We start from the raw sequence: 15,935 nt of genomic DNA on the forward strand, positions 1-15,935 counted from the left end.
GCAACAGACACATTTTTCTATCCAAATTAGAGGTGTTACCATAGATTGAGAATAAAAGTTTCAGACATCTGTTTTTACATGACTTACTATATATGAAATACTATATATGGTTTTGTCCATTAAATATCAGACTCATTCTAGTCAGACATTAAAAAAAAAGTTCAAGGAAGGTTAAAAATAAAAAAAAATGTAGTGAGAGAATAAGGATATGGGAAGAAAGCAGATTATAACAATGAGTATAGCTAGTTTAAAGGTTTGTTCAAATATAATTTTCAAATATAATAAAGTTTAAAGTATTAAATGTATTAAAATAAATGTATTAAACATAAATAAATGTATTAAATATTAATATTAAAGGGTGTGGCATATCCAGTAATATTCAAAGTCTGTAAATAGCCACACATAACCTATTTAGAGTAAATTTGGCCATTGACACATGAAATATTGGTGGTTTATGAAAAAAGGCATTTCTGAAAATGTTCAGGTTTCTCCTATATGTTAGAAATGGAATTCACAAAAATGATTTTTTTGGCCTTTGTTCTGTTATGGCTAGATTAGGATGAATGAAAACTATGCTAAGCTTTCTGAAACTTAATTAGAATATAGCCTAATAGAATTAGTTTATAACAGAAGTTAGTTAATAAGAGTCAGTAGGATATAAAAGAGTATTGAATTTGGTTTAAGAAAGGCTGTTGGTTTGAATTCTGCTTCTGAATGATTCACTTTGAGAACATAGACAATTCATTTAACATCTTTGAACTTCCATTTATTTATATCTAAAATTATGACAATCTCTATTACTTGGTTGTTTTGAAGATGAAATGAAATTATATATTCATAACTTTTAAAATCACGAAGAACTATATAGTTGTCAGATAATATTTTAATTAAATTTGTGGTTATTTATTAAAGAAGTAAAAACATATCCTCAGGAGGTGTGCCTAAATCAAAAAAGGAACAAGGAAATCCTTTTGGTCTTTGGGATTTTTTTTTCATATTTTATGAAGAAGTCTTTAAAAAGAATATTTCAAATTGGATCACTTTATACAATTAATGTTCAATGTGATATTAATTTAAAGGGATTAATAAATTTTCTTGAGATTATCTATTATTCATTAGGCATAATTGATTTTAAAATTAGTCACATATTTTCTTCTAATAGCACTTGTCTTTAAGGAGTGATTAAGGCAATCTAGTAAAAAGGCTGTCTTTGCATATGACCCATATAGATCTGTATGCAGCCTGAGTCCTTTTCCAGAGCTCCAGTCTTACTTTACCACCACCTACGGATACTTCAAACTGGATGTCCTGGAAATCCTAGAAACTCTGCCTGTCCCAAAACAACTCATTATCTCCCCTTGCCTTCCTTTCCCTCCCTTCATCTCTCTAATTAATGGATATCTATGCTTCAATCTAGGATGAAAAAAGGCATTTCTGAAAATATGTATATGTATATATATATATATATATATATATATATATATATATCAAAATTGGTAATATTGTTGTTACATTTGACTCCACTTTCCATCCCCCTGTATTTTCTGCTATTTTTACCTCCCCAATAGCTTTGGCCCCATAACCCTTGATTCGCTATTCAGACTGTTACCACCTTAGTTCAGGTTCTTTTAACCTCTTACTTGGATTAATACAGCCTCCTGCTTGCTCTTCCTGCCTTGAATATTTCCCCATCCCAGTTCTACCTTTATAATGCTCTCAAAAGTTATTTCCCTTAAGATCAGATCAGACCATGTCATTTCCTATTCAATAAATGCTTATTGGCCCCAAGATCAAATAGAAATTCTTCTCTTTGGCCTCTTTCACCCTTTCACAACCTGACCCTGAGGCCCAAAGTATCTTTTTTAGCTGAATTATACCCTTTAAGGCACTGAAATTTGGATTTAACAAAACTGACCTTTCCTCTGCTGCCCTTCATCCTTGCTCCCATTTCCCTTATCTTTGCCTTCCTAGTAGCTACAACCCATGCCACAAATGCATTTCTACCTTATTTTCCTCTTAGATTCCTTGATTTCCTTCAAGATGCAGCTTCAGCTCAGCTTCTACACAAAGCTGTTCTTGATATTAATTGTTAATGCCCTCCTTCCCTAATTCTCTTATATTTATTCTGTCATGTCAACAAAGTTGTGCCTACACTATGCCCACCACTGTGTTGAGCTCTGGGGATGAAAAAAATTAAGACAAAAATAGACTATGTCCTCAAACTGCTTACAGTTTAACAGAGGAGGCAATATGCAAACAACTTAATTAATCTTGGAAAAATATTCATTCCACATATTTTTATGTTATATTGTTTTCCCCATAGAATGTAAACTCCTTCAGAGCTTTCATTTAAAAAAATTATTGATGTAGTACCTAGTAAAGTGTTTATCTACAATAAAAACTTAATGCATGTTTGTTGAGGAATAGTTTTAATATTTTTTACCTTTATCTCACAAAGAAATAAAATATTTTTTGGTATAGTCTTGATATTTAATAAAGATTTTTTGGTATAGTCTTGATATTTATCAAAGATTTTTTGGTATAGTCTTGATATTTAATACATATCAAATTTTCATTCTTGAGGGTAGAACATATTATTTAGAAGAATATTGCAACATGTAAAACATAAAATGAAAATAACTGGCTAATGGTTGTCTCTCTCAGGCTCATGTAAATTTTATGTGTGTGTATATATGTATCTATAATGTGTGTTTACATGCCATTTTTAGTTTGGAAAGAAGGCTAATAGAAAAGCAAAATAATAATTTCCTGTTTCTAATAAGGAGCACACATCACTTAATAATTGCAAGGCACCAGGAAGATATACACACTTTAAGAACTTTATAGTGAGGTATCTGGAAGGCCATAAGATTAGTTCATCTTTGGGTGAGACCCCTTTGGTCTTTTGTAAATGGACATACCAATCAGAGAATTGAGCAGATTTCCTTAAATGGTCAATGAATATGCTTTTAAAATGATTTTGTGATTCCATGATATACTAAACTCACCGTAGTCACTAATCTACTTTTATATGCTGTTGTCTTGAATATATAGCGACCACTTAATTGCTTGACTGGCAGTTTATGTTCAACTCCATTTTCCATGTCTTTAAGAGTGTGCAAGTTAAGGACTAGGATATTACATGTTCCAGAATCCTGTTAAATATAAAATTTACCATTTTCTTCTAGTTTAGAACTTTTCATGGTTCATCGTTTCTTGATAAGTACTATTTCTACCAGGATAAGGTAGTGCTTTTTCTGCATTCTTGTTTATGAGATGGACCACATTATAAATTGTGTGCATTGATTTTTATTTATCTCAGGTTTGTTAAGTGCATTGAGAACTACTGTTTCTATATGGCTTTTAAAAAATAGGCTATTGACTATTTCATGAACTTAAAAACATAAGCATTATTTTCTGCTACAACGTGCAGTCCAAAATTTTGAGGTAGGTTAGCAAAACCCTGCTCACATCCCGGTAAAGCAGACATATATTTTTGTATTTTTTATAGGTGGATTCAGTGCAGACCACGCAACCCTCTGGCCACATTGAGGAATCGTGTAATATGAATGTATGTGCTCGTAAGTGAAATATTTACGAAGTTCCAACTCTAATATGTGTTGGATCACAATAGACATGAACTTGACTTCTCTATAAAGAAACCGATTCCCAAGGGGCAGAGCGACAGTAAATGATTTAGAAGGAAGCTGATTTTGGACGAAAATAAACAAAACCAAACATATTGCATTACCTTTTTTTTAAAACTACAAATATGAATCAAATTATACTTTGCAACACATTGAAAAGCCTCAAACAACCAACACTGGAAAATAAAGAAAAGTAGAAGGGATGTGAGAAAGGTTTTGCAAGTTTATCAACAATCACAGGAAAAAAAGAACCAGATGCCATCATCCTGCCGAGTATGAACTTTTGAAATGGGATTGTATTATAATAGCTATTTAAAAACTTGGAGATAAATCGTGGATATGCTTTCATTTGCACTGCTTAAAATAAGTGGATGTATTAAATACAAACCACTTGAACTTGTGCTAGACCAACAAAGACTCTGGAAATCTGTACCTCAGCACTGAAATCTGAGAAAATCAGACTGTCTGTCTCATCACTCTTTGAAAAGTCACTAAAGGAAATTTCATGACAAGACAATAAAGGTTGCCACAAAAAACTATTAGGGAGTTAAAAAGGACTGGATCAATTGGAATCTTATTGAAACATGGTTCACTGTGGCTATTTATCATAATGTATATTAATGGCCATCTTGCAGAACCCTAAACTAAAGATGTCAAACCAGCTCCATACATTTTCCAGGAAATTTCCTCACTTTGTGGATGCACACATTCACAAATATTCATGTACATTTACGTGTATGTATGGAGAAGAGTGATTTGAGTGGAGCAGCAGGAATGTAGAGTGAGGGTTGCTCCTTCCCTAGGGACTACTTGATATTTGCTTTAGGGTGAGTAAATATGTCATATATGCACATATATTGTATGTACATGTATGTATATACAATATAAACACATTGAATATGCATATAGTTCATATAATATGACAAGTTCATATTATATGATTATGGCGATAGAAACTCCAAATGAATAACATGGCCTTTTTTATTTATTTATTTTTTTTGGTTTGCAGTTCTATGCACTTAATATAGGTAGAGGAATTGTTTAAAATTTATTGAGCAAAAATTGCATGCTAGAAAGCAACTCTTTGCATCACAATTCCCAGATCAGATAAAGATACTGTACAGACATAAATTCTACTTCTTTCGGTGTATAGGTAAAAGAAAACATAGGATTTGAACTCTCAGTATTTGTAACTTGATTGTTACCTTCATTGTAAAGAGATGGAGTAAACTTCCCAGCTAGTCATTTCATTCATACTGTTTTTATTGGAATTCACAGAAGTAGAGTGTTTCTAAAATTAATAGCGATTTTATAGATTCATTCTTTAAAGATGACATCCTCTAGCCATTTAAATTAGAAAAAAAAAGTAACCAGAGCAGGGAAGAAACTAGGGTGATTTGAAAAAAAAAAGAGTGGTCTGTAGAGAATAAAAAAGTAGTTGAAATGTCAATATGCAATCTACAATATGAATATTGTAATTCTCCAAGATATTTATAGTAAATGTCAAAAGATGTGTATCATTCCTCTGATACCTGATGGTGACAGCTGGTGAAAAATGTCTGTATTCTGATCAAGAATTATTTTACCCTAACTAAAAGACTATTGTATTTCTATTTCCAGTCTTTTTTAACCACCCTTAAATCCTTTCAAGTACTTAATGTTAATGCAGTGTCATATGGAATAGTTAAAAATTGGTTGACTTTTTTGTAGTCATGTGCCATAATTATTCTGAAGTTATAGTATTCCATTGTTTTGCAGTCATTTTTGGTTATTTTGTCCATTTGGCCCAGAGCTGAATTTTTGCCTCCTCTCTATATGATAATCAACTTAAATGGGAATTCCTACCTACGGTACTACAGGGATATTTTTTAATTTATGCTATTAAAATAAATTATCAACCCTACAAAGTCTGTATGATTCTATTGTATTATTTTTATGTGAGTAATATATGAAGATTTTAAATAAAAATTTTATCCCTTAATGGACTGTATTTTGTTTAAAGGTCTTTATTTTGAAACAAACTGGAGAGTAAAGTATAATCTTTTTGTTTTTGGTGGTTATGAGAATATGCATAAGACATTTAAAATAAGAAGGTAGTAAACATTTTTGAGGAAGAAAAAAGAAAAATTATGGAGGACTTCTTTCTAGAGGCAGCACAATAAGTAAAAAGATTGTTAAATAGAAAGCCCCTGCCTGCCTCAGGGATCTGATTCATATACCATGACTGACTAATTATATGACCTTGAACAAGTCACTTTTGTTTTTCTCATGGAGAAGATGAGTTTGAACTAGATGAAGGAAGTGATTCATTTTATGTTGAAAAACTGTTTTGATTTGTAAGACTAAAAATGAATGAATGCTCCAAGTATTTAAATGTATAGCATTTAATAACAAAAAAGTGAGCGAGAAAGGGGTTCCTTCAGCAGTGTGAGTAGAGCAAAGATCCAGAAACCCATACCTGCCTTGCTCTAGCTAAAGCAAAAGCCCCAAAGCCCCCGCAGAGTGGGTTTCAGCAAATTTATAAACAAACCCAGAAAGGGTACAGCACAGGTACCCAAGGGGACCCTGGGAAGAATAAAGAATCCTGGGAAATGAAGTCTCCTGGCCTCAATATTTTTTAAAACCCACAGATTCTTGCTGTATTTGATATCTACACATTAGTAATGAGTGAGGTATTACAGTGGATTGAGCACCAAGCCTGGAGTTAAAGAGCTACATCCTAATCTTGTTTGTGAAACTGATAGTTTTCATTGTAAAATGCAAGCAGATTCCATTTTTATGCTCTTATTTCTTAGTTTTTTTATGGAACAAAATTTTCAAAAATTGGAAAGTTCCAACAACATTTTATTTATTACAGTAAAATGCCCATTAACTGGATTTCTCAAGGAATGTGGTTTTATTACTGGTTAGATGGAACTGAGCGTTAACTTTATATCTCAGTTTGCTTTAATTATTTGAAAGTATTTCTAGAAGGTGAACAGTAGTCTACTCCCTCAAAGTTACGACGAGTTCAGTGGCCAAACCAATGTGGTCAGCATATTAGAGGGAGATGCCTATTTGCAAAGGTTAATCTTATATCATGTTGGCTTGGAGATTTAGACAGATGCAGTTCATGAGCTAGGGACTTTGGTACAAAATCTTATGCCTTAAATATTCTGTAATTCAAGCTTAAGAAAAGCCAGAGTCTTTCTATGTTATATGTGTGTATATATATATATATATATATATATATATATATATATATATATATCACTTACATTCTACTAGGAATAGAGGAAGAGAACTTAATCAATTTGTGAGACTGAGAACTCAGTTAAGATACACCTCCAGCCTCCGCAGCCCCAGGTCTTTAATCTTCCTGCTAGGAAAAACCAAAACCAAAACCAAAAAATCCACAACTTTTCTATTAAGTTTTATTTACATCAGTATGAGCTCCCTTGTATGCCACACCATGATAAAATTAGGAACTAGAATTGTATCTTCTTTAAAAAAGGGGTGGGAGCAGAAAACAATTGCTGTTAGATTCTGAATTCCTAATAAGTACATTTTAATGAAAAACTCCATAAAAGGGTTGTCATATATGTATATGTAAAAAGTAAACAAAATAATCTATACCACTTTAAAATGTACTTAAGTTTTGTGCAGCAAAAACTAACTGCAAACATTAAATGAGAAAGTAAAGTGGTCGGGTGTTCTGAATAATGATGCTCACAGAAATCTAGATGCCTGGAAAACAGATCAATTTATCTGTAGGTAATTCATGAAAAATCCTTTGATAAATTTTTTCTTAAAATACATTGATATGCACTTGAAAATCTCTGGAATGGTTCCTTGGGCAGTTTCCCAATCAGCCTTACCTTAAAGAAGATTTTATTTCCAATGAATACAGGTAAACTTGCAGGAATAAAGAGCTTTAGTTTTTCAGTAATCTATTTTTAATGGTAAAAAGAAATACAATCCTTGCGGTAGACCAGAAGATCAGTCCCTAGTTATGCCTGGAATGTGACTGGATATGTACCTGAGGTTTAGAGATGGATTTAGTTATGAATTGCTTTCATCTGAAATGGATAATCAGATTAAATAGCATTGTCAATAGCCATCTGTTGAATTTATAAACATGGGAAAGAATAATGAGACATAGGAAATTCAAAGGATTATGAAATAGCAGTTACAAAGGAGAAGTGGCAAAAATTAATAAAAACAAGAAACAGGTATGTTTTTGAACCAGGTATGTGATTTCAATGGTTCATCTAGGGAGAACCTACTCCCCATGAGGAGTCACCCTTTAACAATACAGATTACATGCATTATTTTTTACTGTGAAATATAATTTTCAAAAATATATTACATGTGTGTTTTATATCACATAATCACCATTAAAATTTATGTTATCATATTTTAAACAAAAGCACTGCTATTTCCAGTAATTAATGTTAGAGAGAGAAGAGAGTTTAGAATTGAGAATTGTTTTATTGGCAGGTCCATACTGTGCATCACTTTTTAATTTCTAATTGTTCTCAAATGGTTTAAATATTTACGTAGAAGGTATCTATTTCCTAAAGTCAGAGGAAGATTTAAAAAAAAACATTATTAAGTTTGTACAGTAGGTTTTATTGACAGAAAAATACTTTTGCAAATTAAATACTTAGCAATAAAATTTAATATGCAAATATATGTACATAATCCAAGTGGAATTTCATTTTAGCTTCTCTGTGGCTTCAGATCAATGTTTGAAGATTTCCCCCCTCATAAAAATGATGCACTGATCATTCGTTAACAAACATAATATATGTACACTTGGGCAATCATATTTAGGGTTTGCTTGGTGACTTTAAATATTTTGCTGTTATGTTATGATTATTTTTAAGGAAAGAAGTTTTTGTGACAACAGAAGAAAGTCTTTGAGCAGGATCAAGAGGGAAAATACATCTCCTAACTGATTATGAAGGTGATTGAAAGGATTATTTTTTTAATCAGTTTAGAATTTCATCCCAATTGTGTACAATTGTCAAAGAATGAAAGATCCTGTTCAAGTAGATACAGTTATCTCCCAGTAGAATGGTGATTTCTTTATATAATTGCATAAATAATTGTCACAGCAGTACTAAAAATATTGGACCATAAAAGACATAGTCATGTCTAATTATTTTTCTCCTCTTAAAATTTATTTTGGGGCAGCTCTAGTAGTTCAAAACACAGGAAGGAATAAAATTCTTTAAAAATATTGGCAAAAGTCTTCATATTCCTACTGAAAGCTATGAAATTTTCCACATTGATCGTGATATGATGATTGTTAGTTTCCCTTGAGGAATGTGCAATTGGTATAGAGTAGTCAAATTTTCAGAGGCTTATCAGAAGTACCATTCTTAGATCCTTTTAAAAATTAAGTGTGATCCAGCCTGAATCAGGGGTTAATGTATGGATACCATTTGGAACTTAACTCTGCATCATTATGAAATTCACAGATGTTTTATTATTCATAGTTCTGTGTATTCATAGCTTTCTGAAGTTACTGTTGTGGAAAAACTAATGAGGGAGAGTCTGTTTAAGTCTTTTGCTGGTCTTTTACCCTTGTCAGACTCTCATTCATTCAATTCAAATGGCATATTTTCAGGCTGGTAGGCATTTTGACAGATGGATCAGAATGTAAATAAAAATCTACATATTTAGGTCATTTCCTACACGCACACATCGATGGAAAATTATAGTTTTCAAATTAAGTAGGGGATTGGAGTTGCGATTATTAAAAGGAATTCTGACAATCTAATTGATTGGTTAAGGAATCATAAAATCTTAGATTTGGAATTAGTTGGACTAGGGAAGTTATCATGTCTGGCCATAAAGTTTTGGAAGTAATGCTGGATTTAGAGTCTGAAGATTTTGCTTAAAATTTCCACTCTGTCACTTATTACCTGTGTGACCTTAGGCAAATGACTCTTTGTCTTTCTGGCCTCCAGTTTACTCATCTGTGAATAGATAGCTCTAAATCCATCTTCATTTGTTTTCTTACTCAATACATGAAACCTATTGTGCTATATGTACGAAGACTCAAATGTGGTCCCCATTGCCACGAGCTGGACAGCTTAAGTGACCTACATAACATGGGGAGACAATCCTACCCACCAACTGGACTGACTCCCTATGGTGAGCTTGGGAAGCTAGTAGCAGCCGCATAGGACATTCTTAGAATAGTCACATTGTAATTCATTTACCTATTGGACTAAATGAATATAAATAAGTCAGTCTACATATCAGTAAGTAATTTTGAGCATTTACTTTGTGACCAACTCTACACTTAGCACTGTCGAAGATACTAAGGAAGGAAGGCACATATCTGCTCTTGAGGAACTCAGTGAAACTCAAGAGAAAGAACTAGACATAAACAGGCAAAAATAATTAAAATTTTAACAATGGAATAGTTACTATAAAGTAGTAGGGGTTCTGAAAAGGATATTGTAGTGCATTGAGATAATTGTGTCAGAATTCATGGGCAATGGACATAATGACTTAAATACTTGGGAATAATAAGAAATGCGGAATTAGTATGTTTGGGCAAAGCTAAGGAAGATGATTTTTGAAATGTATAATGTTGGAAGAGCAGGGTTTATTCATGCAGCTTAATGTTGTACTAAAAAGATTTTCTGTTAAATATGATAAACATTGTATTTTACCCAAAAGAAACCTTGATTATTTCTGAATTCTCTTCTTAAGCACATCAAACTGTTGCTAAGTTTTGTGAATTATGTTGGCTTTTACTCTTGAACTTGTTCATTCCTCTGAGTTCTTTCTAGTCTAGTTCAGTTACCATTAATCCTCAATACTTAGTACTCATGCAAACTTGGGCAAGTTAATGAGTCTCTTTAGTTTGTTTCCTTATCCCTTCAAACTCTTAAATTTTTGCACAGTGATGTCTAATTAAACTTTCTGTTTTACAAGTTTAATTGTGTTATTAGGGACTGACTGTATATATAACAGGAGACAGATATCCCTCTCTGACATCTTGATAAAGATATAATATGATATGAGGTGAAAGAAAAAAAAATAATAGCAAGTGTGAAGGAATTATAGAGGACTAGGAGGGTGCCCTGGACCCCTGGTAAATAAGATAGAACCAGGTTGAGATCCAGAGAGAAGAAAACAGAAAGCTACTTATTTAGGGATATGTGTAAAAGATACATGGCCCAGGTCAGTTCATAAAGTAGAAAAAGGACATAAGAGCTTCAAGACAATCTCTTTAGTAACAGAAATTTTGCAGTAGCGTGGCTCCTTCTTTGTGTTTTAACTATTGGAAATCTGAATATGGGGACAAGTATGTGAGGCAACATCACAATTCTAGTCAACTCAAGAGAAATGTGTAGTATAATTCATTTACGTAGGTGTTGGGTATGCAAAAAAAGAAAAAAATTAACATAGCTACGTAATATTTTACACGTATTCATTTCTCATAGCACCACAAGTGTTATTTCTTACAACAAATACAGACGAGGAAACTGAGTTGGCTAGAGGCAAAAATGACATACCCAAGATGGCAGTGCTACTTTAAGGCATGATTAGTAATTCAGATTTTCCTGAATCCAAGTCTATAAAGCTATTGATTATGCTAATTTAGATGCCTCAAAAAAAAATCCATGCTTCCAATCTAATACAGGGGGAAATGTATGCAAGTAAGTATAATACAAGGATTAAAGGGATTTGAAGGGATTAAAAAAGTGTTATAAGAAAGAGAAAAGAGATCATGCACCATGAAACCTCACATCTGATTCGGAATGATTTCATCTCTAACTATCTAGCAGGCATCCTGTATAAATCTAACCACTGGCTCAACATATATTATCCCCTTACCTTTGAGAATACTTTTAGCTGAGGGGATCAAATAATCAGTCAATCAACAAACATTAAGCTCCTGTTTTTTTCTAGGCCTATGCCCCATGGCTCATTATACAGCAACAAATAAGAAAATAGTCCCTGGCTTTATCCAAGGGCATAGATTATATTGAGAAAACAGCCAGTATTTGTAAAATCAAAATATAGATAGTAAATACAAGATAGCGGTGGAGATTGACATGAACTTTGAAGAAAGTTTGGCATTTTAAGAAACATAGATGAAGATGGACTGCATTCTAAGCAGGAAGACAATCTATGCAGCAGCCTAGATATAGGAGATGGATTGTTGTCTGTATGGAACAACAGAAAGACTACTTTGTCAGGACCATAGAGTGAGTGAAGGGGAAAAATAGGCACTAAACTTAGAGAAAGACTGTGAAGGACTTTTTCTGTCAGTAAAGGATTTAAAAATTTTTACCATACAGTCAATAGATATTGATGCTCTTTGGATAAAGAATGACACGGTTAGAATTCTGCTTCTGCTTCAGGAATATTATTTTAGCATCTCTGAAGAGGATGGAGTGTAGAGGGGAGAAACTTATGATAAGGGGGCCCCATCAGGAGATGATTACAGTAGTCTGGGCAAGATGTGGAAGTCGTTGTGGAATGAATACGAAGACTGATGGCATAGATTTTGTGGAGGTAGAAATTATCCATCCAAACATCTATTCATCCATCTTTCAGTCTATCCACCTGTATATGTATATCTGTAAATTCAATTGAAGTCTTAAGTAAAGGATAGCAGGAATTTGGTTTTATCATTGAGTTAATGGACTGCTTTTAACTTTGGGGAAGCATTACCTTGAAAGAATAAGTGCTTGTTGAATTGAATAGAATAAAGATAGACAAGAAAAGATATATGGAATGACTTCGAGCAGAAATCTACTTTGGAAAATTATTTAAGGATCTTCAAATAAGCATTTAATCTATTGTTAAGATCACTAGAATTATGCATTAAGTTTTTTTCTTATTTTACACAATTATTTTACTCTTCTATAAGTATTGGACATTTTCATAGTACATTTATTAATATAAAACTTTCACAAGCAATTCCCATGGATAGAATCTTGATTTCTGAAGCTAATAATGTGTTCACCTGAACTTCAATTTATGGTGAATAATTCACATCATAATTTCAGAGTCTGCATCATCTTTGGTTACAAGTGAATTTGAAACAATTCTTTTTAACAGTTTGACCACACACTAAGCTGTAAAGAGGAAAGAGCCTATTTTATCTGTGCCAATTAATTAGACTTTCATTACTGTTACACTCTCATCACTATTTGTGGTCATTGAGCTCCTTATCCTTGATTACTGCCAACTAACTACTAGATGATACATTTGCTCTGTGAAAACAGATACTTGTTTAAGTACTACAAACAGAAAAAAGACATCTTCCACATTGTTTTTTTTTAATTATATTAGATTGTGAAATGAATATAATGTGTATATTTCAGAATATAGCTGACACAAAATGAATAGTCTTTCTAATGTAAGTTCTTAAACAAAAGGTTTGGGGATTTATTCTTTTTATCATAAGACCCATCTATAATTTAGTAGGTAAGTCTTAAAGAGTTGCCTGAGGCTTAGAAAGATCATGTCTTCTTGATTGTCGCAAAACTAGATGGCACTTGATGGAGAAAGGTTGGAAATTTGGATCTTACCTAATTACAAGTTCAGTCCACTTTCCACTATGCCACTTAGCCTTTAAGAGGGGGAGATTTATTTGAAGGCTGCTAAATTGGATAGCTAATAAGGATGTCCCAGAACTTGGGAAGTTGAAGAAACAATTACCATTAAAACTTTGACAGATATATAACCTCACTGATGGGAATACTTCTAGACCTAGTGAAGATTGCAGCCCTCCATAACGTCTTCCATCCTATGCATTTTTGTAAATCTTCTGTGGAGAATCTATCCGATGTGCCAGACTTTTGCTAGTTATTTTAAATATACCAGTGTTGCAGTGCCTGGAACATAATAGGTGCTTAATAAATTTTTTGTTATCTTTTAGCCTTCATTCTTGTTTTATTATTTTGATCAGACTCCCTCCCTTTCTGTACATACTTGTCTTCATAATGTCTGTATACTGTGTCTGCAATACAAATTATTCTTGCTAATATGGTGCAGTCTGATTTATTGATCATGCTTATTTCCATTACTTTTTAGGTCAACAAATATTTTTATTTTTTTGAGATTGTAGAGTTTCATGATTCACACCTAATAACATTACTGTAGTGGTGGTACTAAAAAATAACACTAATATTTATGGTTGTGATAGTTTGGAATCATTTAAACATAAGCAAAGTTATCCAAATATTAGATGATTTAAATTTATCTTGTCCTTTCCAATTCTAGAGCTAGCACACAGTTCATCTAGAGCATTTGTTGTAACTATGATAAATTTGTGTATAGATTTATAAAGTTATATATTTACATAAGAACACATGTAAATAAATGTATGTACTGAGGGATCATCTTAAGTGTTTGCATGCTATATTATGTGCTTTAATCTGGGCAATATTTATTTTAATCCAGTTTGATGAGTGAATTTTTTTCAAATATTTATGAATTTCATTGTAAACAACATAGAATTAATTACATGTCTTTGTCTTCTGAAACATCCTGAATTTTTTTTACCGGTATCTTTTGTAAACCTTAAAGCACAATATAAATATGAATTAATTTTTTCCACGCTGTAATTTTTTGGGTAGCAACAGTATATGTATGTGTATATGTGTGTGTACACTTAAAAGTACACTAAGATTTTTGAGATATATGTGGAGATATATGTACATTGAGTAGCCTAGGTGCTCTGAGTTATCAATGGACAGGTACTTTTATTTTCTTAGTTGTCATGTTGGAGAAAAGAATTGAAAGGTGGATATGTAAGCAACATTCTGCTTTGGTGCCAGTGAGAAAGGGACAATAGTACAAGTATGTAAGGAGATAAACAATTAAATGAATGGATGAAATCCCAGTAACAGTAGCTGTGACTGAGCACAAAACACCTCCCACTCCCCTACCCTGCCATGAATTAAATAAAACTAGAATTTGGCACTGAAATATGGGAAGAGCATGTGTGACTCCAGGCTATCATGGGAGAGGGGGGAGTCATTTTGAGTGAATTTTTGACCTAAAAAATCTTTGTTTCCTTTCTTTGGGTTAGAATTAGAGTAAAGTTGAAGCTACCTGAACAGAAAATGTTTTTTTTTTGCCTCTTTATCAGCATCAAAAACCCAAAAATTTCTTTAAGAAAATTTCCTCAGAGGCTCCTTTAGATTTCTTTCTTCAGGCTAGCTCAGGCACAGTTCCTAAAAGAAATATCTGGCAGATTTCCATCTGGCTTCCATCCTCTCTTATTTTCACTAAGATGTGTGGAATCTAGTTTTCTATGCTGCTTCTGCATAAATTAAGTTTTCAGATCAACATACTCCCTCTGCCTTTCTTTTCTGTGTAAAGCAGTTACCTCTTGTTGCTGAAAAATAAATAAATAAGCAGAACTCGATGCTCTAACCAGCAGAATGAAATGAAAACAAATTGCATTATTACAGGCTCACTAATTTCTAGTAACCTTGTGTATGCTTCAGAGTGGGAACATGCCACATGAAAGGTTCCAGGCTATTATGGGAGGATTGTGTCTCTTACAGACAAATAATTAGAAAACTGTCAAAGCATATGTTGCTCTCACAAGTGTTTCTGGTTTAAACTTTTCCACATATGATGCAATTTTAAAAATTTTGGTGCTGAATGATGAAAAACCTCCTGACTTGGGGTCTTTATCAATGACTAACTGCTCTGATGTGTCATCCAGTTTTAAAGCAAGTAAAATATCCATCTGCTAAGTCTAATAACTCTATGGATTCTCCAAAATAAAAGAGTTGAAAAAAGAGGCATAGTACTAATGAAGAATTTACCAGATTTGTAGGGTAAAATCAAGATAGTTCTCATCCTTCTTCCCTCTCTGTCTCTCTTCTTCCCTTTTCACCCTCTTCCCTTCTCTTTTTCTCCCCCCCCCCCAACTTGCACAGACTCTCACACAGCTAGAATATACTTCACAGGTCAGTGATACCTGGAATAAGAATCTCTTTTCTAACTTCCTCAAAAAAAAATCATTTAGCATTTGTTTGCATGAAAGGGAAACAATTATTTTCTAGGACAGCACATTCCATTTCAGAATACTTATATTTTAGCTCATTTTTCCTTTCATGAAGCCCAAATTTGCCTCTCTGCAACAACTTCAGCTATTGGTTCTACTTCTGTCATCTTGGGTAAAGCAAAATAATTTAATTTCCTTCAGCCTTTTAGATAACTTAAGCCAGTTATTGTGTCCAATTTGAGTTGTCTTTTCCCCAGACCAAATGCCCCTACCTCCTTTAGTTGAACCTCATCGGGCATGAACTT

At 32.9% G+C, this 15,935-nt stretch overlaps 1 protein-coding gene across 4 annotated transcripts in view; it reads left to right on the forward strand.

Moving 5' to 3' along the window:
• The window catches only part of PCDH7 (protocadherin 7), a 508,591-nt gene that overhangs the window by 65,781 nt on the left and 426,875 nt on the right, over positions 1-15,935 (forward strand). Inside the window, exon 2 of one of the 4 annotated variants that reach the window (XM_007496598.2) lies at positions 3,512-5,628. The exons of the other annotated variants lie outside the window; for them this stretch is intronic. Coding sequence (XP_007496660.1) covers positions 3,512-3,589 — 78 coding nt within the window. The 3' untranslated portion in view covers positions 3,590-5,628. Of the gene's footprint in view, positions 1-3,511; positions 5,629-15,935 lie in introns of those variants that run through there. 4 annotated transcript variants of the gene reach the window in all.

Source organism: Monodelphis domestica, chromosome 6, assembly GCF_027887165.1.
Source record: "Monodelphis domestica isolate mMonDom1 chromosome 6, mMonDom1.pri, whole genome shotgun sequence".
NCBI lineage: Eukaryota > Metazoa > Chordata > Mammalia > Didelphimorphia > Didelphidae > Monodelphis > Monodelphis domestica.